Source organism: Rhamphochromis sp. 'chilingali' (genome assembly GCF_963969265.1).
Source record: "Rhamphochromis sp. 'chilingali' genome assembly, chromosome: 5".
NCBI classification, from domain to species: Eukaryota; Metazoa; Chordata; class Actinopteri; order Cichliformes; family Cichlidae; genus Rhamphochromis; species Rhamphochromis sp. 'chilingali'.
In genome coordinates, this window is record NC_137932.1 from 24130633 (window position 1) to 24153394 (window position 22762).

A 22762-nucleotide genomic window follows, 5' to 3' on the forward strand; every position below is an offset into this window, starting at 1 on the left:
ACAGAACACCAAAGAATTCTTAAAAGAGATTTAAGATTTTGATTGTTTAGACCACAAAATGTTTTTTCTCACATTTCTGTAAAATAAATATTTGAAATGTTATTATTTTGGTTGTAACTTCTCTTAAGAGGCTTTACATTATTTGAAAATCATTGCATTACATTTTTATGGTTGTATTTAGGGTCACATTTATTACTGCAAGTACTATGTCAGAAATTGCTGTAGCCTTCAACAAAATTGATAATGTTTTTGTCCTCTATAGGTCCCAGCAGCATCGCTTGCAGGCCCAAAGCTCGTCATCAGAGGGAGAGCATCCAGGTCATGAGGTCATGAGTAAAGATATGATGCAGCAGTACCAGAGTGGCCCTCCTTTCCTTTCTTTCCCACAACCAGGCCTCTTCTGGAATCAGGAGCCTGAACAGACACCAAGACAGCAGCAGACCCAGCAGGCCCAACTGCAACTCCAAAAACTCCACATCAGGTCACCCGGTCTCCCACTTCACAAACAGCAGCCACTCCACTCCCTGCAACAAGTCCACGATCAACAGCCATATGATGGAAAATCAGAAAATCCAACCTCTCAGATTTACTCTGCTTCTTTTTCAAATCGCAGCTCTCCTCTGTCAGCCTCGCTGTCCACCACCTCCTCCATGCTTCTGCAACAGATCCAACCCATATTTGCTACCCAGAACCTGGGCTCACAGGCCTCTTTGCCTGGTTTGCTGGTTCCTGTACGGATCCAAACCCATGTGCCATCGTTTGGTAGTGTTATGTACACCAGTGTTAGCCAGCTGATAGCTTCTCATGGTAGTGGAGCACAAGGTTTGGGTTCAGCCAGGCCAGGCAGTACTGACAACAGCAACATGTCTCCCCCGGTTGGTGTTGTGAGTGTCACAAAGCCACATGGAGGAGTTGGAGGAGGTTTCAACTTAGCACATTTCCTAGGGCAGACGGATGGTGCAGTGCTGCGGCACCCACTCTGGAAGGGTCCAGATTCACTACCAGAGCAACGTCTAAACACAGGGATCCCCCTATCACTAACATCAGGCACCATATCCACCACAGATGCATCAGGGTCTGCTATCGGAGGGGGCAAGCGCATGCTCTCTCCTACCAGCTCACTTGAGCTCTTCATCGAGACTAAGCAACAGAAAAGAGTAAAGGAGGAGAGGATGTATGGACAGATTGTCAAGGAGATGAGTGCTGTGGAGCTAAGTGGAACTGAAGGTGGCAGCAAGCCTGACAAGGGACAAGGAAGAGGTCTGAAGAGCGAAGGCTCCATGGATGATTCTGAAAGGATGTCCTCTTCTCCTCCATTAAGTGACTTCCCAGTTGCTACCAAGATTGCCATTCCTGTCCGTTCCTCTGCCCCCCATCTCTCTGACGTCCCTCGGCCTCAGAGCTTCACCCCTCCGCTCCAGATTGTCACAGACCGTTCTCCAGCTTCAGGTGGCTGCGACTCCCCAGAGGAGCTTGACGTGGACGATTCAGCCCAAGAGCCGAGCTCCAGCCCAGAGTCCATGGTTTCCTCTAACGACGCAGAAGACGCTGACAGCACGAAGCAACCTACTTCAAATAAAATGCCTGTCAGCATGCTGGTTCAGCTCGATGCCAACCAAAGCCCAGGATTACCTGGAGCAGCGGGTCAGACTCTGCTGCTCACAGATGTGGCGGATGTCCAGCAGCTTTTCCAGTTCCCTAGCTTACGCACGATGAGCAGAGTCAGCTGGTGTTTCCTGAACTACACCAAACCCAACAGCACCCAGGCAGCTTTGCGTAGCTCCGTCTACAGTTCATGGTGTGTCAGCTCATACAATCCCAATCCTCTGAACCTGAGTACCAAGGCTTCACTGGCTCTGCTGCGGTCCAAACAGAAGAGGAACACTGATTTGATGTACACAACGGCAGCCATGTCTCCACCCAGCTCCGGAAAACTGGTCTCTTCTGTAGCCTGGAAGCTGCGGTTTGATCAGGTATGTGCTGCAGTCATCAGAAGGATAAAAGATTGCCAAGAGAAATATTGAATTATGCACGCATGGACACAACTACAGAGAAACACAACCGCAAGAATCTTAATCTGCCCTTTATGTTACCTTTTTTTTTTTCTTTAGCTGAAGCCAGAGCTGATGCCAGTAGATGTCAGTCATTTTGGGAGGAAGATGAAAGGAGTGGTTTCATGGGATCGTTCAAAGGAGGAGCAGGTGGAGAAGGAGGTCTCAGTCAAACAGCCTGCTGCTGAACCGACACGCATCAAGATCTTCGAAGGCGGGTATGTCTAATAAAAATACACAATTAAAAGGGACAGGGACAGCCTCTAAACATGACTTGTCAAACCTCCAGAAAACTACTCTCTCTTTCTTTTGTGTACTTGAAGCCATGCCAGTTGATGTCATTCACGCAGCATCAGCTTGTTGGGAGAAATTGTGGACTAGAAAAGGACAAATCTTCATGTAGGAAGTGTCCTCTTTCTAACAGATAAAAGCATGCGGCTAACTAACGTTTAGAGCTCAGCTCAGGAAGATGCTCGAATGTTTACATCCTGTCACACTAGGAGGAGCCTCTCATTATCACAGCAATATGTTTGTCTGGTGGTAGTTGCTAGAGGTACAGAAATAAAATAATTCCTTGGTGAACCTTCTCACTTCAACATGAACAGAAATCATGTACAGGGTAGCAAACATTTAAATATTTGATGTTGGGATCAGCTGCTCCTTTAAAAGCATTTAAATGCTGTTTCTGCTGTGGCATCATAGATCACATAAAGAGATCATTCTGTAGCGTGTTTCGCACTTCCTCAGAGACTACAGGGATAAAACTTGTATGGTCAAAATCAGTTTATTTTTCTGTGAATGAAAAGAGCAGATAAAGATAAAACCCTAAAGATATGCAAAATTAAATCGTCAAAGGAAAAGGTCAGGCTTTACTTAAAATGTAAGCATATACTAACTAATAACCACTTTTATGATATTATTTGTATTAATGCTTTTCCCTTAGAAACTCAGGAATAAGGTATAAAACTTGCATACAGAAAAGTGATTTGTTACAAGTACGTGATTCAAAATACTGAGCTGCCTTTTGTCTTTTTCTTAATCCTAACAGCTGAGTATTCAATAAAAATGAGCACTGGTGACCTCTGTATGGACTGTAAAGACATCTGCCTCATCATGATTAGTCAGAAAAATCTTCTTAGGTATTAAAAAAAGAAGACTTATCCCTTTACAGCCTATTCTTTGGGCTTAATTTGTGCCTGCGAGAGTCGGGCCAAGAGCCTGAGCCTGGTAAACCCATCACGGGCTAATGACTCAGGCTGCATTGCTGTAATTGGACATCAACTTTCATAATTCTTGCTCTGAGTTTTATAGACTGGTGTGAAGTGGGATTTGTCCCTCGTTAGTTGTGTTTTAAAGCCTTTTTCACGCAGTTTTTCTGACACCAACAACTTCAGTATTTATTTCTTTTGTTAGTTGCTGAGAGGAGAAATGCTTTTTTAAAAATCCTATTAGATTACTTCATGTATTCGGCGCAATGTTTTATTTTAGTTTTAAAATTTTTACGAGTTTTTTGCCTTTATTCCAAATTATTTATAGATTTTTTTTCAAAGTTTATTGTTTGTCTGTGACTTCATGTGCGATTGCAGTTCTAATAAATTACTGCAATGTGCAGCACCTTTTTGAAAGCGGTGCATTTTTTTTTGCCAATTTCTGTTTTTAGAGAACATTTCCAGCATTTTAGAACTGCATAAAGTTCGTTTACTCCCACACAACTGAAAAGATTTCCACCATACAGCGATGACAAAACGCAGGACACGTTGGAAATGAAAGTTCAGATTGACCAGAGCTTTAGAAAGTTTTTTTTTTTCTGCATGAGATAAGAAAGCTCTTTTAAGCGACTTTGCATCCATCTTTGTGAACACGAGTCAGCTGATGAATAAAAGCAGAAGCCAAAAAAGAAAGAAGCAGAAAATCTTTGGCAGAAGTCATAACATTAAGAATTATCTTCTGGTTTTGACTCAAAGCAGATGAACTGCTTAATCACATTGTTACAGCAAACGTTGCCCCTCCTTTTAACATAAATATTTAACTGTTGTTAAAACCGTACTTTAGCTTTTTCATCCTTGTGTTCAGTATTTTCCCAAATAAATGTATCAGTTCCCCAAAAAATGAGCGTATGAGGTATTGTTTCAGCACAACAGATGTTGCAGGTGCAAAATTTATCACCAGCTAAACTAACTAAAGTTTATGCCTGGGGTAATCTAACCATGTCAAACTAATGTGTTTTAAAAAATTGAATAAAATATGTCTCCTTCTTAGTCTCAGAGTGTCAGATACTGTTGTTCAGTCAAAGTGGCGGCTCAAAGATACACATACTCGTTGGCAATTGTGCCGTGATGAACCGCATTTAAGGGAGTGTGTGTTCTGGCTCAAGACTGTCACGCTCCTTTTATTCTAGTAAGAACTTTGGGCTGTTTCCCCCAGAAAGACATCTGATGACCCTCCCTGTGCTCTTAATGACATGTTTTGACACCTCACTACATATCAATAAACACACGATTTGACAAGAATTATAATAGGCTCTGGGGTTTTCCAAGGGTAGCCCTGGTAAGCTAACCCTCACTAACTTCTGATGCACACCTTGTCATTTGGTGCAGGAAGCAGACGTGAAATACAAGAGTAAACGCTCAGTTCAGAAAGGAAGAACGAGTTAACCTGAGCAGGCGTCCAAGGGGAAAAGAATAAAAAATGGACATTTAGCATCCAGTACCACCATGGCTGCACCAACAATTAAGGATTCTTAGCTTGCGTGTGTGCATGTATGTGAGACACCTCCAGCATCTGATACTGTGAGAGGACTGCATCTTGTCGGGTGCATAAAGTTTTTAATTGTTTTATTTTATATTGTTCTCATGTTGGCGGAATATTTTCAGATAGATTCACGATAAAGCTGAGTAAAGAGACATATTAAGAATGTTTCAGTACAGCAGATATATTCTCACTATTTACAGGAACCTGGTATGGAGGTAGAATATATTTACAGAGGATGAAAAGGGGCCCACAGCACCTTGAGGCTCCTAAATAGGTTAATATGGCCACATGAAACTTTTTTGGTTAAAGAAAATGTATCTATAGCACAAAGTATGCAAAGAAACATGAAATCTTTAATCTACTCTGGCTTTATATCATAAATTGGCTTGCATGTCTGCGTCTATTTGAGAAGGCTGGCATCTTTTGCTGAGCAGTCAAAGTTTATATGTTCTATTTATATTCCTGAAAGTTACTCAAATCTAGCGACGAAGCAGAGAAAATGTTTTGTTTATTATTGTGTTGTCATTAAACTCACATCTGGCTTATTTTCCACATAGAAAACTAAGGGATTTTTTTTCAAGTGTACATTCAATGGTCAAATAAAGCCTGTATGAGGGAGTTAAAGCTAACCCCTGTAGAGAGAGACATTCCCACAGTGTCATAATGTTTTATAGCCTACAGTAGAGCCAGTAAGACCAAGGTTACCGAATGGAACAGACGGTGCAGACACACACAACATTCAAATATACCCCTTCTCTCTCTCGCTTTCACACACACACACACACACACACACACACACACACACACACACACACACACACACACACACACACACACACACACACACACACATATATACAGGGAGGGGAGTTATTAAATGCAGCAGACAGTGAAGTAATTCTCTGGTGTCCCCAAAGGACACTTAAGAGGAATAAGTGGATGAAAGCACACAAACAGAGTGCACAGGAAAGACAAACATATGCACACATACACTCACACAAACAGGCACACAAACAGACTATACCTTAAAAAAAAGAAAGAAACCTGAGGTGAAATCTTTCTCTATGACAGAAATCCATTAAGTGCAAATTTTGGCCGAAGAACCAGATCTTTTACTGGCTTTACGTTTCGCCGTCAGTCGAACGTTTCAGAAGTTTTGAAAGTGAATCTGCTTTTATGATCTTACCGTGTGCCCTGAATAAAATAGAATAAAACGAAATAATCATCATAATTCATTTTTGGTAACTGGACACAGCTGTGCAAACGTCTCGGCTCAGACGAGCACTCAGAGGTATTTCCCAGTCCGCGGTGCAGTTGAAAGACAAATTTCCCCTCGCTGCTGCAGATGGATTGTTTGATGTACCTGATATTTGACCTCCTTTAACACATGAGGCCCTGAACTACACATTATCCACTTCTCCAGCCACTGCAGACACAACAGGAAACTATACAATCCTCCAGCAGCTTTTGCTACTCCTCCACAAGGATTTATTCGTTTTTTTCTTTAGTACAAAAAAACTGAACTAAATGCGATGCTTCTGCGGCAGAGCAAAAACAGACAGAATTTACCAGAATTTGACTGGTGGTTGGTGGTAACTTCCCTCCATGACTGACAGACTCAGGCAGACATGCACTGATCCCACTGCCAAGTGTCCACTCTTTCACTCATGTGGGATAGAAAATCACGACTGACAGCGATGCTTAAAAAAAATAAATCTTGTAAAAGAATAAGTGGGACTGGCTGAAGGAATGTGGTTATCTTTTTTTTAGAAAAGATGATGAACAACAAAGCCAGAAGTGGAACGCTCCAGTGGTTCCCGTTTTAGCTTAAAACAAAGAAAGGTTGCATCTGTATGGAGGTTACGACCAGGTCAACAGAATTCACAGGGATAATAAAAGACAGCAGGCTTGTTTTCTGCTTACATTAATCATGGTAATCATTGTGAGACACAAAGTAATCTGTTGCAGCTTACTACAAACACACGATGATCAGCTGTGGCAATAACCCCCGTGGAATACGCCACCAGCTGCTTCACAGCGTGCTTCGAAAGCATCCCAGAAGCGGCTCTCCGCTCTCCATTTTTGACAGAAGCTGCGTCAAGATGTGCAGAGCTGATGAGCAGAGACAGGCGTGGCAATGATATTTATTTTCAAAATAAAAGACTTTGTTTATGCCAAATGTGTGATTTGGGATTGTGCAAAAGACAGATGAACATGTGTACAGGTGTATTCCTCAGAGTAAAACTGATAATGCCTGACAATATGTTGGTGCCCCTAAGCTGCCAGAACACCTCTGACCCATCAGATCTGTTAGACGTCACTGGATTGTGTTTTTCACTCCAGTGGACAAACATCTTGAGAAAGTTGAGGGTAAACAGGAATGTTTCCTCTGGATGAGTCCGACTCTACCAGAGGAAAAGGGGAAAGATGCAGAGAAGACAGCGCGAATGGTGCGAGAGCCAGCAGAGCAGCCGGGGAGCTGTTTAAAGGAGGAGCATTTTTCACTGGAATCATTCGAGCGAATGCTCAGCTTGTGGGATTGTGGTAGTGTACAGGCCAAATCAGTGCCTTGAGTCATTCCTGAGCATTTTTTTGAGGGGTGTGGGTGTATTGTCCTTCTGGTGTCCATCGTGTCACCAGGGGTTATTGGTGGCATGCAGTGGTTGGGTAATGAATGGGACTAACCTCAGCTTTGAGGCAAGCAATTGGAAATGACTGCAAATGGAAATTAAAAATTCCGCGGAGTGACATATGACAAGGTGTAAAATATAGCACTATATGAACCATCCCAGCAGGGGTGATGGGATTTAAACATGAATGAATGGTTACTGCAGCCTCTGATCCCTATGATGCATCTGAGCAGAGGAAACCTCATTTCAGTCTTATTTAACCAGAACCTCTGTGTCAGCAAGCATCTGTGTCTCTGACTTTGACCTCTGACCTCTTTGTGGTGAAGGACAAAGATCTTCAATAACCATGAATAGAGTGTCCAATGAAGATTGGAATACATGTTTCATATATTTTTTAATATAAAACTGGATTGGTGTCTTCCTCTGTGTGTGTGTTAGCATTGTGCTGTATGTGTGTATCCGTTTACTGTTTCACCAGCCTTTAATTGTCCCGCTGGGAAAAATAAATTGTGATGAAGTGAACTGAATCACAGCCAACCGTAGAGGGCTGTCTGGCAGTTATATTATAGCAGTACATTATTTATCTTTATACTGTATACATAAGCATAAATAACAACTGTGGCAGGACAAAATTATGATATTACAAGTAAAACTCACTTTCATGGCTTCATTGTTAACAATTGTTTCTGCTATTGTGTTAACAAAGTGCCTGTTTTGCAAAAATGTAAAAAACCTAATCGCTGCACTGTTTCTTTCCTCCAGCTATAAATCCAATGAGGACTACGTCTACGTCCGTGGTCGTGGACGAGGGAAATACATCTGCGAAGAGTGTGGCATCCGCTGCAAGAAGCCCAGCATGCTGAAGAAACACATCCGAACGCACACCGACATCCGACCCTACGTCTGCAAGTTCTGCAACTTTGCATTCAAGACGAAAGGTAGGGCTTCTTTTATATTGTGTTTTGCAGCATGCTATGAGCAAGCCTGGCTACAGTCACTGTGCAACTGCAACCGTCCTTGCAACCCGCCTCCGCCCTAGGTGCTTTTTCGTATCTGTTGTCGCTGATGTCTGCTCTGATCGGGTTTTGCTTCTTTTGCATTTATAGTGTCGAATATAAGTTAGTGGAGAGGAAATGAATCTTATTTTGACTACAGCGCTACTGACTGAACTATGTTTATCTCTGTATGCAAGTAATGCAGTGACTTATTAAGGCCGGGGTTTGATTTATTTTATAACTGCAGTAACCACTGGATATTGTAGACCTCCATAAATATCTTCTAAACTTTCTCCTTGACCATCACAGTAAACCTTGTAAACATTTTTCCAGGTGTTAGCAGCTTTTTACGGCAGACTTTTAGTAGGAAAACTCTTAAGGGGCAGCACTAAGTGGTTAAATGAATGAATAAAACATGCAGAAAGGCTGTTTTTCTGTAGCTGTGGTCAGCAGGAACCTCCATCATATCAGAGGTTAAAGATGCTGACTACCCGATATGTGATCTTTAATAAAAAGCCATTATCCACGGGATAGATTTTCAAATTCATATGTAAAGTATGCGTATCTTTGGATTCTATACATTCTGCCAACTGAAGCAGAGTCCAGACAGGTTGAGTAATTTTGTTATTAAATTAAATTTGTTATAAATTATATATTATTTATAAATTGCAATCTTGCGGTCTCACTCTTTCATCCGCTTCTATTTCCATTTCATCCTTTCTTTTACAGTCTTGTGTTGATGCAGCCCAACAAGCTGTGGTTTCCAGTAAGACTAGTCGAAGGGTCATTAAATGGTGTTTGTGCTTGTGTGTGCGCATTTTGCAGGAAACCTGACGAAGCACATGAAGTCTAAGGCTCATATGAAAAAGTGTCTGGAGTTGGGAGTCTCCATGTCTTCCGTTGAGGACACTGAGGCAGACGAAGGAGGTAGGAGACAAACACACTCATGCATTTACACATACACACACAAACACACACACACATACACACACACACACTTCTTGAGCTGGACTACATCCTGCTGTCTTATTGAGTGCAGCCTGCAGAGCTCTTGGCTCGGTGTAGCTGTGCAGAGACAATTAGTGTAATGGAAAGCAGAGCTTATCCTGACAGCCAGCATCCATGTCAAACAACCACACCTGACACACAAGCTGACTAAAAAAAATATTTTAAAAACACCTCTTATGGCCTTAAAATACTCCAGGAACAATTTAAAGCTACAGCTTAGAAAAAGAAACAAATATTAGCCAGTCAACCTCGGTGACGAGGTTCATGAGGATATGCCAAGGAATACGCCGTGCTATTAATCTGCTGATGTGGAAATAATCTGAAAATTATTACTGGCGAACTTGTCGTGGGCTGATATTGACGAATGAATATGATTTTCCATGAAATATTCATCAGCTGTCTCTCGGGGCTGTGGTCTCGATTTCCCGTTAATCTCCTGATGACTTGATAATGAAGCTGGAAATTAGTGGGATTATTTTTATAATCTATGGAGTTTTCACCATTCGCAGTTATTACTTTCAGCTGATCTTTGCTACACTTTGTTCTTTAAACATCTGAATGGACAGCATCTTGGTATCTAGTTTGCTCTTGTAATGGATCCACTGATTCTCTATACCTCTCTATAGCCGTTAACTAATTATTTAAGCAACCAAATAAACAACAAATAAAAAATCAAGTATAAAGCATTTATTGTCATATCTGACTGACATACCAGCGAGAGCATCTCTCAACCAATCACTTCAGATTTCTATGAAAAAATGTTTTACGAATAAAAAGTGTAGGTTTTCTTTGCATAATTTTTGTAAAAGCGGATGAACTGAGCCCTTACCATCATATTTAACCAGAATGGGACTGGTAGCTGGTGGTAACGCCCCACCATGTAGACCACCAAATTAAATGTAACTATGTTTTGGCATGCCATTTAATTGGGATATGATCCCACATATACACAGGGGGTTTTTGGGGAAAGGGAGCACTACAGAAATCCAGTGAGTGAGTCACTGAGACATAAACACTGGTGGTTTGTGAGAAACTGTTGTATATAAGACTAACTGGAAAAGTAGTCCAATGTTAGTGCAACTGATTTCCGCTGAAATAGTTGCTTAAATACGATTTATTAACTACTTCTTCCTTGTGCTGCATATGGGGGGAAAATAAAATGCTGATGGAATTTCTTTCTTTTTCTTTTTCTTTTTTTTTTTTAGATCAATTTCATATTTTTCGATCTCTCTCTGGACAGATAAGAAGCTCTGAACAACAAAAACATGCCTCTGTTTCAACTTGGACTCTTTTGAAAGTCACAAAAAGCAAACAAACTTTTTAATTCCCAGAATTAACGTTTTTCAGCCAATCGTCTGGCTGCATTTTAAAGCGTTGGTTACCTGCCAGCAGTAACTTTGCTGCTACTATACAATAAGACCCTGCCAACATTTGGCTGTAGTCCATCCTGTGGGAAAAACCAAAGTGTTGAGGGTTTAAATAACTTTCTTTTTATTGTGTTTTATTGTTTTGAGCTGGTGGGAATGAGATTTTATTTGGTGTTTTGTTTTACACCTAAACTCTGTCACCTATTAATACAAACCATTTCTCTCTCCACTCATTCTTCTGTTCTTCATTGTCCTTTTCGTCTCCTTCTACCTTATTGTTTCCCCCTCCTGTTCCTTTTACTTTATCCTTTCTTTGTCTTCTTCCTGTTTCTCTCCTTCCTTCTTTCTACTCCTTCTGCTTTCTTTTCTTCTTCCTCTGCCTCCTCTGTATGTTTCTTCCCACTCTTTTTGTTTCTGCTTTTTCTCCCTCATCTCCTTTATACATTATCGTTGTTGTTTCTCGTCCATTTTCCCCTTTTTTCTTCCTCTTCCTGTCCTTTCGTCCTTATCCCTGTGTCTGTATTCTGTCTCTTATCTTTCCTTCCATTCTTCTTCTTCTTGCCTTACTACTTCACCTTCAATTATTTTTCCTTATCTCTTTTTCATACCTGTTTTTCACTCTTCATCTCCTGCTTATAATATTTTTTCACATCTTCTTCCACTTCCTCTTTTTCCTTCTCTCTCTTGCTGCTTTCTCCTCTTCTTCAAGATGTCGGAGATGAAGGCCAGAGGTCTTCAGAGAAGAATTCCAGAGGCGAGATGGCAGATCACCAGTTTTCAGATGCTGATGACTCAGAGGGTGGTGAAGAAGATGGTGATGAGGTGGATGATGAAGACGACGACGAAGAAGACTATGATGGTGACTCCACCCCAAAGACTCGCTCTCGCTCGACCAGCCCGCAGCCTTATGGCCTGCCCTCCCTTTCTGTCACAGCTGTGGCCGCCTCCCAACCTGTTCCTCACTTCTCTTACCATTCAGCGTCCGACCTCCTGGGAAACACCAGCAGGCCGCCTCTGTTTGGCTATTTCACCACCGTGCCGAGTATCCAGATCACACCGCAGGCTCCGCATACCGACCTGGCCAGGCGGGAGCACAGTCAGTCAGAGTACCAGAGAGGCCAGCAGCGGTCGCAGGGTAGCAGGTTGCTGGTTCCACCCTCCTCCTCCTCCTCCATGGATGAAGACCTTCCCGTCCCCTCCCCAGATCTCTCCTCCCCCTCATCACGACTTTCCTCACCCGGTTTGGACAACTCTGGCTGCCCATCCCCCATTTCCCCATCCTCCTCACCCTCAGCCCGCCGTTACCTCTCCCCACGTCGTGACCTCTCACCCCGCGCAGGACACCTGTCACCCCGGCGGGACATTTCTCCTCTGCGTCACATCTCCCCTAAGAGAGACCTGGGAGCAGCAGGGGGATACAGGCGAGACCTTTCACCAAGAAGGGGACACCTGTCACTGCTTTCTCCCTTGTCTCGGCCCACGTCACCATCGGGAAGAGATTACAAGCGAGACCTTTCACCACGAGGCCGCCACAGGGGGATGATCCGGCCTGTGTCTCCTCGCAGAGGACTTCACCAACACCTTCACCACCAAAGGTAAGCTCAAATTCTGAATGATTTCAGCCACTTTGTTACTTAATGGTTAATGGTTTTAGCAAGTTCCAGGTCCGAAGAAGAACCTTTTCCATTTAATCCAGTACCCCTAACTGATTCACTTAAATAGCTTAACAGCAAACCTCAGTTCAACTTAAAACTACTCAGTATCATTAACAGATAAACAGATGCACATTTTACACTTGATTAAGGTATAATGTGATATTTGTCCGTATTTGTGACCACCAGCCAGCAGAGCGGGGCGCGGGGCCTGAGGCTGAGTCATCAGACTGGTGCGCTGGGTCAGGGAGAGTTCAGCGCTCTGGGACGTCACACAGCCAGCACAGAAATGGAGACGGTAAGATTTTGTTCATGATTATGCTTCAATGTTTAAATATTTTAGTTCCACACTGACGCTGATTGGTGCATGGGACAGACAATGGTTTAACTTTAAAGAATAACATGGACACATGAGGGAAATTGGCCAGGAAAGGGACATAAGCAGTCTGATAGTTAGACTGTGAGCTTGAACCTAATGCATATTTTGGAAGCAGGGTTAACAATTATATCAGATGAATTCATGAACGAGCATCTCTAGCACATATTTTGAAATTCTGGATCCTTTATTTAACTTATTTATATTACAACAAACGAGATCTCGAGAGTAATACTGTAAGTTTTGATGAAAAATTACCTCTAGGTTATGAACATTGATGTGAATGTGAAATTCTGAAATGTTGCTGCAAGCCAATTTGCAACCCAAATCCACCTCCTTTTCCTCTCAGTTGTCAACAGTAGTTCTCTACTGTTCTTGTTGCTGCTCATGTCAGAAGATATCTTCTCTCTCTTTTTAACAATAAATGTTCATAACTAGAAGGTTAGCTTGTTTCACAGGTTCTTTGGCTCAGATTTCTCTGTAAGTTTGCTTATGAAAATTATTAGTCTGGGAGGAAAATTTTGATCAGTTTTGTTCACAGAAATGGACTTCTCCTCACTTTCAGTAAATGCATGCTTGTGGTTTTGTTAAAAACATTTGCCTCTCTAAAGTCTACCGTTGAGGTAGAGCTTTTGAGTATGCGGACTGTGGTTTCGATGTGAAAAACCCGAAGCGCAACTTAGGAATATAGAAGAAAAGGACAGAAAGAGGGAGCCAAGAAAGAAAGAACCTGACAGAGACGAAGCCGTCTGGCAGACAGAGGAAACATTCAGAGAGGATGAGGGAATAAAGAGCGAGTCAGATAGACTGAGAGGGTTGGAGAGACGGATGATTGAAGATAGGGCTGCTGGGTTTTGGTGGTAATGGGATCTTGGCTGGCTGGTGTGGTTAATAGCGCGGCTGTTTTTCTTCTTAAGAGCTCTACTTCAAACTCCAGCTCCTGCTGCTGGTCCCACTTAAACAAAGCGTGAAGCAGAGAGCGACTCTGCTTGGATAACTGACTGCTCTTCAAATAACTGATTAATGCTTTAACAACCATTTTTCATACACAAGAAATCTGAGCGAGCCTTCATTCTTTGGATTTCTTTGTTCTCGTACCAACACCTGTTGTCCAGCACCGTCGCACATTTCATCAGGGTTCATTTGTTTATTTTGTTACATAAGATTTGGATTTCCATTGAAAAACCTCCTGTGTGTGTTTATTGTAAGAAGAATTGTCCAATAATCATGTGTGTTTATGTTGAGGGCATTTGCTGCCTGTCAAAATGTAGAAGAAATTTTCAAGTAAACTCAGCAGTTTGTGATTATATCCAGCAGCATGTTTTCATCTTCATCTTCTCTTCCAGGAGCATCCAGGTTCACCGTCATCAGTGGATCAGGGTAGCCGTGGTAACCAGTCTAGTCCACCCCACCAAGTCCTCTTCAGTCACCTTCCCCTACATTCTCAACTACAGGTATCTTTTCTATTTTTTTTCTTATAATACAGATTTTGATTGTTTCACAAAAACTGTATGTAAAAGATGGACCTAACCACCATGATGTCACCGTCCTGTTTTAAAGCTTCAGCTTGAACCTTTAGCATTTTTTGGTTTTCCAAAGCCAGCTGTCACGAGCAAGAGGTGGATAGCAAAGTAGCCACGCATTAATCGTACTATGCTTTATTGTTCATTTGATCGCTTACAAAATGAACATCATGTTCTATTAAAGACATGAAACTAGCTACTGAGGCTATAAACTCACCAGGAAAGTATTTCCTGCGGTGAGATGTATGGTAATTTTTTCTTGTTTGCAACCAGAATAATCGCCCCCTGCTGGAGATTTGAAAGAATGAAAGTTTAAGACATTTTCATGTTTTGCATGTCCTTAGTTAAGTAATATTTTATATATTTCATTTATTACTTGACTTAATTTGAGAAAAAAAAGCATATGTTGTAAAAGTGCTCTATTGTTAAATTATTATTCCCATAATTATAAAGCCATTTTATACAAAAAGTGTGTATGTAATAATGCTACTTCTGCTAATTAAGTAGAGTTTTGTTATGTGATAAATAAAGGTTAAAGAAGATGATAACAATCGATCTTATCTAAGAAAACAGGTTTTTGTCATTTACAAACAACTTTTCTTCTTCTTTTAAAGATTTTTTTCTCCAAAACTGCAAAAGAGCATAAATGTTACTCACTTCAGAGTAAACAAGGACTGTTTTCAGTGGCATAAGTGCTCCAGTGGAGTATTTAGTTCAGTATAAATGGGATCAGACATTTAACACGTGAGTGAATTAAACGTTTCTCTTTCAGGTGCGCTCACCTTACCCAATGATCCCCATCGGTGGAATCCAGATTGTACACTCTGTTCCTGCGTCCGTTAACACCCCTCTGGCCCAGCAGGGGGCTTTGCAAGCTGCTCGGATGTCATTGCAGAAGAGCATATCGGAGGACTCCATCACCAGCGAGGCACATTTCACCTCCTTTTCAGAGAGGGGCGGGCATGGAGCAGTAGTGGGAGAAACAGTGAGGGATTCAGTATCACCTCTCCGCTCCTCACAGGAGAAGGAAGGAGAAGGAGGCGTGAGGCAGGAGCAGGAGCAGGAAGAGGGAATCCAGACGTGCACAAAGGCCATCGCCTCCCTCTACATTGACTCCAAGGAGTTTGCTGAGAGAGGAGGAGGTGGAGGCAGAGTGGATGACGGGAAAGACGGAAGCAGAGCGCCTTCCTCCTCTTCCTCTCCTTCAGCTTTGTCCCCAGACTCCCATCAACACCATTCGCCATCTCCCCACCCATCACCATCTCCTCCTCAAGGTCCTGGTATTCAGCACTTTAGCAGCCTGGAACTCAGGCCTCCCCACTCATCAGTCCCAGCCTCTCCTCACTCGCCCTCTTCCTCCTCATCCCCTTACCCTCCAAGCCCCGGATCTGACAGCCTGCAGCCTCCAATGGCATCCAAACTTCTCAAGCTGGAGAGAGACAGAGAGGCAGAAAGCACAAAGAGAAGCAAAGACGTGTCGTAGTGCTGCAGAGGAGGACCAAGGGGAGGAGGAGAAACGATGGATGTCTCCTTTTTTTTGTTTGTTTGTTTTCGGATAATAGGAAGGGATGAAGTGCAACAGGAGAGAGAAAAACTGACTTTTGCACACTTTACACACAATTTCTTCTCCCATTTTCTCTCTCTTACACACATAAAAACAATGCATACAAAGAAAAATGAAAGACTCAAACGGACCTCTTAATGTTCGTGTACAGCATGCCTGTTTTAAACGGGGCCTGCTCTCAGAGACTTTCTTATTTAAAGACTTTAAAGAGCATACACATGTACGGTAACTCCCACCAACGTGAGCCCGACCAAAATCTGCTAAAAACAAAACAAAACAAAGGACTCTAGTTAAACGGTACGACGAAGAAAAACAAAAAACCATCGGACAGCTACGTGTGTGCCTTTTCTTTAATCTTTCTATCTCTCTCTCTTTTTGTTTTGCTTATGTTCTTATAAGCAAACAAAGCAGGAAAGTAAATGTAAATAAAGTACAATACTATCACGTATCAGCTTTGTAATAAATGCAGCCCCCTCCCTCATCCTCCTCCCCCTTTCATCCCTGTTTTTTCTTTCTCTCTCTCTCTTTTTTTTGGACACCTTAAACTTAAAAGTCTCGACAAACGATGTGAAGTTATGGATATGACTATTACGTACGGTTGCACTAAAACATATTTTTATATGAGTGAAATTTAAAAAAATTGCTTTTTTGTGTACAGCAGCAATCCTATAATACTATTTATTATTATTGTTACCATGTTTCATAAATTGTACATTTTTTCTTAAATGTCGTGGATGCCTTTTTCTATGTAAAGCATGGGTTTTTTGCTATCGCTTACATTAGGGCGAGGATATGCACACTGTAATATGGCTTTTTATGTTAGACCTATTTATATACGTCTAAGTGAGCCCCCTCTACTTGGAGGTATATACACATAGAAGATTTACCAGAATATTTACCCAGCATATTAATACATACAGTGTATAGAATCTATCAACCTGTCTGTCTATCTATCTATCTATCTATCATCTATCTATCATCTATCTATCTATCTATCTATCTGCACTTAACATGTAGAATGACATTCACATTAAGGTTATGGTAGTTTGCTTGTACATTTTCTCTGCTGCTCTTTGCCTGCCCCCTGCTTGTGATGTTTCCTCTTTTTTATCTTAACTTTTGTGGTATTATGTCTTGTTTTTCTTTTGATTTTTAGAAGGCACAGATTTGCGCTCAGCATTAAGTGAATGCCTTCTTGCACCTTGGCTTTTTTTTTCTTCTTCTTTTTTTGTGCTTAAATGTTGGTTTTAACTCTGCCCCGCCTCTCTCCAAACACCACCGCACTCCTCCCGCCCAACCGATGCATCCATCTGCAACCAAGATTAACATCAGGCAGAGGCAAAGGTAGCTCCACATTCTTGAATGAATACCAGATATGTAAACGGGAAAAACATTCCAGTCCATGTAAATACCCAGTCATCTCCCCCTAAACTCACACATACACACATTTTTTGTTATGGATGCACATTTTTTGGGCAATGGCAATCAACCCACTGAAATTCTTACTGAATGGATTTATTTCGAGGGGGACACACATGCAAACACATGCATCAAACTTTCTGACAAATGCACCTTATATTTCTTCTGTGGACGTCCCGGGATTCATCGGTTTTTCTTTCCTTTTCTTTTGCAGCGAACTTTGAAAGAAGTGGTTAGGGGGAGAACTGCTCTGCGCTCTTAACCCTAAACTGTCTGAGAATATTAAGAATACATACAACAGTTGTGATTTTAAGGCTTTCTGCACTGCTTTTTTGGCCCGCCTGTGGTCCCTCTTCATCTCCTGGATATCCCTTTTGTAGCTAAGCAATATTTAGCCAAAACTCTGCTCACCAGCAGGGATTGTATTTGTTGCAAGGCAACAACAGCATACTTAAAAATCCTAAAATCAGGAGAAGAAGGGAGCGGTTGGGACAACAACTCTTTACTCTTGTTGACAGTTTCGGGCCGAGTCGGGCAGGCTGCAATGTGAGTGTGTATCTCTGTATTCTGTACCAGTGTGTATTCGACCAGTATATCCTCTTCTTACAATGTTTTTTCTATTTCGATCCTCTGTTATGTACACTTATCCTGATGACAATGATGTCTTTAAAAACTCTTTCTCTCTTTCGAAGATATCAAAGCACAAGTCATTGTATAGAAATGACAACAATACATAAAAAGGACAAAAAAAAGAGGTAAACATACATATAAAAGGGTAACTTTTGTGATGGTGTTCTGTGGAATTAATACAAATATCATGTATGACCCCAGTTGCAACAAGGAATCGCAGTAGAAGTGGAAGAAATGGATTGTTGTTTTCAAATAAATATGAATAGTATAATTTTTTTTGTGTGCGTTCAGTTTGTCTTTAACAAGAAATTTTAATAAAATATTTATAAATGTGTCTACTTTGCGAAGTGTTGCTTATAGAAAAATATAGGAGGTAATTATTGCTGGACCTCTTGGCATCTTTTGCCTCTCTTGCCTGTTTTTTTCACTTGCTCGTTTGGGACCCACTTGCCTTTCCATATGCACACATGGAAAAACCAAGGGCAGGCAGAGGAGCAGCTAAAACTCCAAAGAAAGCAGATATCAGATATGCACACAAGCTAATGAGAGTGGGTTGTAAAGCTGCAACCCACAATAGTTTACAACATGTTGTCTTGAAACTGTCATTTCAAGAGGTAGAGCAGGTCACCCACTAATCGGAAGGGTGGTAGTTGGATCCTTCACCCCAAGTTGCTATCTGATAACGACTGTAAATGTTGTTCAGTCTGACGTCACTAGCCGTGTCTGGGTCTAAACTCCGCTGCAGGTCCATATATCAAACGATCACTATGGCATTACTGAGAGTTGAAAAACTGTCTAAAGTCTTTCATCTTTAATAAAATGATCAGCGTTTTGCTCTACCAGGTGTAACAATTAAGTTTAACATCCAGGCATCCATGAAAACGGAATTTATGACATTTAACGGAGTTAGAAGTTAGCAGGAGGTTAGCTCGCTAGTTTCTATCGAAACACAATATCCGGTTGTTCAGTGATGACGCGACGAATCCTACTTCCGGGTCTAAAGTAGTCTGCGTTTAATATGGCTTTTGTGTTGTTAACATGTTTAATGTTATGTATTTTCTTCTATTTGATCTCAAAAAGCTCCTAAAACAGTCAGTGATCACTGTTGACCTCCCTCGGCTTTTATTACCGCTAATCATTTATTTAAGCTCAGTTTTTAAAACCTTAGGATGTAACTACAGCCCAGCCCATGCAGCAGTATATGAATGACTAACCTCGTATTGTGGCTGGATTATCTCCGTTGTTCTCCTGGCTGAAGTTTGGTCCTTTTACAGCATCCTGCCATAGCGATTACATTTGTTCCTGACCACCGAGAACACTCACGTTAACTTTTATCGAGTGGAAAAAAAGTTAGCTTGTTTAGATTATGCTAACATAGCTGTGTCGCTAGCGGTCACGTAGCAAATCATTATATACCAGCTAGCCCAACTTCAGTAACCCTACAAACGTCACTGCTGTTTAGTTTTCTGTCTTCATTTATGCTGGAAGTGATAGCAGAGCTGTACGTTTTAATTTGTTTCCAAAACCCTGCAGTCAGGACATGCTATATTGTATTTAGATAGAAGCTAGCGAGCTAACTCCCTGCTAACTTCTAACTCCGTTAAATGTCATAAATTCCGTTTTCATGGATGCCTGGATGTTAAACTCAATTGTTACACCTGGTAGAGCAGAACGCTGATCATTTTATTAAAGATGAAAGACTTTAGACAGTTTTTCAACTCTCAGTAATGCCATAGTGATCGTTTGATATATGGACCTGCAGCGGAGTTTAGACCCAGACACGGCTAGTGACGTCAGACTGAACAACCGGATAGCATGTCCTGACTGCGGGGTTTTGGAAACAAATTAAAACGCACAGCTCTGTTATCACTTCCAACATAAATGAAGACAGAAAACTAAACAGCAGTGACGTTTGTAGGGTTACTGAAGTTTGGCTAGCTGGTATATAATGATTTGCTACGTGACCGCTAGCGATAAAAGTTAACGTGAGTGTTCTCGGTGGTCAGGAACAAATGTAATCGCATGGCAGGATGCTGTAAAAGAACCAAACTTCAGCCAGGAGAACAACTGAGATAATCCATCCACAATACGAGGTTAGTCATTCATATACTGCTGCATGGGCTGGGCTGTAGTTACATCCTAAGGTTTTAAAAACTGATCTTAAATAAATGATTAGCGGTAATAAAAGCCGAGGGAGGTCAACAGTGATCACTGACTATTTTAGGAGCTTTTTGAGATTAAATAGAAGAAAATACATAACATTAAACATGTTAACAACACAAAAGCCATATTAAACGCAGACTACTTTAGGCCCGGAAGTAGGATTCATCACGTCATCACTTAACGACCGGATAGGAGAATCCAGCCTCTTGAGTAGATTTTCCTGCAAGAATGTAAATCCCCTCCAGCACGAGCGTGAGCTGCCTGGTTGCTGCTTTGTGTGCTAGGTAGATTGACGAGGGAAGTAGTTGAATTTAGGCCCAGAGTGTTGTCATTTGGTGTAACAGTGAATACCTGCACATGTGAAAAATGACCTTCTCGCAGGCATGTGTCATCGTGCTTTTAACCTACAACATAATAACATCACATAATCTGTTGTCAACCATTTAAGAGATTGTTGACTTTGTATTTGAGCTAGTTTTGGTTTATGATTGTATTAGGATTCCTTATCATTTAGTTGTTGACATATTTATGTCTTTGGTGAAGTATTATGAAACACAAATATGGACATCTGTCACTAAGCTCACCAAGCTGCCATATGGAAAAATCATCATGTTCTTTTCAGGCACCCAGCAAGGGGCGCCATACTGTTTGAGAAAACCACTTACCCACAACTGCTGAGACCCATATGTAATTCCCAACAGTGGTGCTTCTGTCTTGGCTCTGCGCTCTCTCGAACACAGTTGGCAGTGTTGGCAGGTGGGGAGCCTGTGAGGGATCATGTCCTTGTCGCTGCCCTGGTGATTCCTAATGGCTGACAGCAGAGCACGAAGGGTGGATGTGTGGGAAATGCATGAACATGCTGACAATCCCCTCAGCGGCAGGTGGGGAGAAGCAGCTTGTAAATCCACATGTGTCAGAGCCTCCCCACATCAATGCCGACTGGGAGTCAGCTGTCAGTCGCATTAACTCCTCCCTGCCATTTTCCATCCATCTACCACATGCCTGCTGACTTTCTTTCCCATCCAGTTTCCCACTTTCCTTCCCTGCAGTGATGTCTGGATTTACCAAACCTACTTCCCATTCTCTCAGTATTCCTCAATATATGTACCAGGCCTTTTTTTCTCCCCGTTCATTCAACAAATGTGGTTCATCATTCATATTTAGAATATTCTTGCTATCCTGTAACCTCTACCTAAACCTTCATCATCACATATATGTTGGACTTCTAACTGTATGGTCCTCTTTCCTGTTGCCTCGTGGTGAGGAGTAACGATCATCCTCACAGTGTGTCTTTTGTCTTGTTTCCCTCTCTTCACGCCCAACCAGTCGCGGCAGATGGCCGGCCCTCCCTGAGCCTGGTTCGGCTGGATGTTTCTTCCTGTTGAAAGGAAGTTTTTCTTTCCTACTGTCACAAAGTGCTTGATCATTGGGGCTTGTCTGATTGTTGGGGTTTTCTCTCTGCTATTTTAGAGTCCCTACTGAAGGAAACTGTTTCCAGGGCCTACTCCGTGGATCGGCTTCCTCCGAGGCGTGGACGTCTATCAGCAGAGAATGTACCTTCACCTATCAGCAGAGAATGTCCCTTAGTCTGTAACACAGTCAAATATATTCTCAAGTAATATTCAAGCATGCCATTCAGCGTGTTAGTACGAGCAGCTCGGGAGCAGCTTGGGAGAACAAGAAAACAGAGACTGCTTTAGATTGTCCTCCCAAAGTGACTCAACTTTATTCACAAGTACAACAGTTTATATAGAGGGTAAAATTCATGAGACAGCAGATTTATCAGTTTAAACCAGTACAGACCAAGATAAGGGAGCGTCTTCCTGCCCTTGGGTGAAGAAGCATCCTTTGTGTAGTGTATCAGTTCAGCTACAATTGTGATTATCTCAGCGACATATTTTCAAGGCACAAAAAGAGTTCTTACATTAGTGAAATCTGAAACAAACCATTTGGCCTTCAACAGGCGTCTAAAAGATTAAGAAACTAATGTAGCTGAGGGAGTGATCTCTGTGGTATTTCAACCTTGTACCAGCCTGTGATTCTCACACATCAATTCTTGGGTCAAAGAGAAAAATAACTAAAACAAAGGGGCCTTATTGAATGACAGAGTTTTCCTGCATAATGTCACTATAAAACAATATCCAGTAAATGCTACCATGGTACTAAAATACCTAACACCTACCTTACAATATGAAGATTTAAAAATAAAATTGAACTGCACTGTGCTCGTGTGGTCATCCTAAAACTAGAAACATTTAAAAAACAACAAAAAACAACCCACAGCAAAATACACAGTAAAAGACACACATTGTCCACAGTGTCTTGTGCATTTTCACACTTCGGAGCTGACGCTTGGCTGCTTGGCATGTCTTTGAAAATTTGTTCACATTCAGTTTTGTGCCTCCTCTGACTCAGCCGTCAATCAAACACGTCCAATGCCTTTTTCCCTCAAAAGCTTAGAAGCTGAAAATTTATTTCTGACATGTTTCAATTGTTTTTGAGCCCAACAGCAGCAAATAAAAACTTGAATGCAAGAACAATGAATGTTTAAATTTTTGATGGATGCTTGTGTTGTGTTGGTGCTGCAAAAAAATAAGAGACCAAAAGAGCATGCCCAGCTGTTGTCAGGATGA

General features: G+C 41.7%; 1 protein-coding gene across 4 annotated transcripts in view; it reads left to right on the forward strand.

Annotated features, from left to right (window-relative positions):
* hivep2a (HIVEP zinc finger 2a) overlaps positions 1-18224 on the forward strand; it is a 124183-nt gene extending 105959 nt beyond the window's left edge. For all 4 annotated transcript variants that reach the window (XM_080883887.1, XM_080883886.1, XM_080883888.1 and 1 more), the window contains 8 exons: positions 263-1973; positions 2112-2269; positions 8195-8370; positions 9253-9354; positions 11512-12397; positions 12644-12752; positions 14177-14284; positions 15126-18224. In XM_080883887.1, coding sequence (XP_080740013.1) covers positions 263-1973; positions 2112-2269; positions 8195-8370; positions 9253-9354; positions 11512-12397; positions 12644-12752; positions 14177-14284; positions 15126-15836 — 3961 coding nt within the window. In that variant the 3' untranslated portion in view covers positions 15837-18224. The remainder of the gene's footprint in view (positions 1-262; positions 1974-2111; positions 2270-8194; positions 8371-9252; positions 9355-11511; positions 12398-12643; positions 12753-14176; positions 14285-15125) is intronic.
* Positions 18225-22762: the final 4538 nt, after the last annotated feature.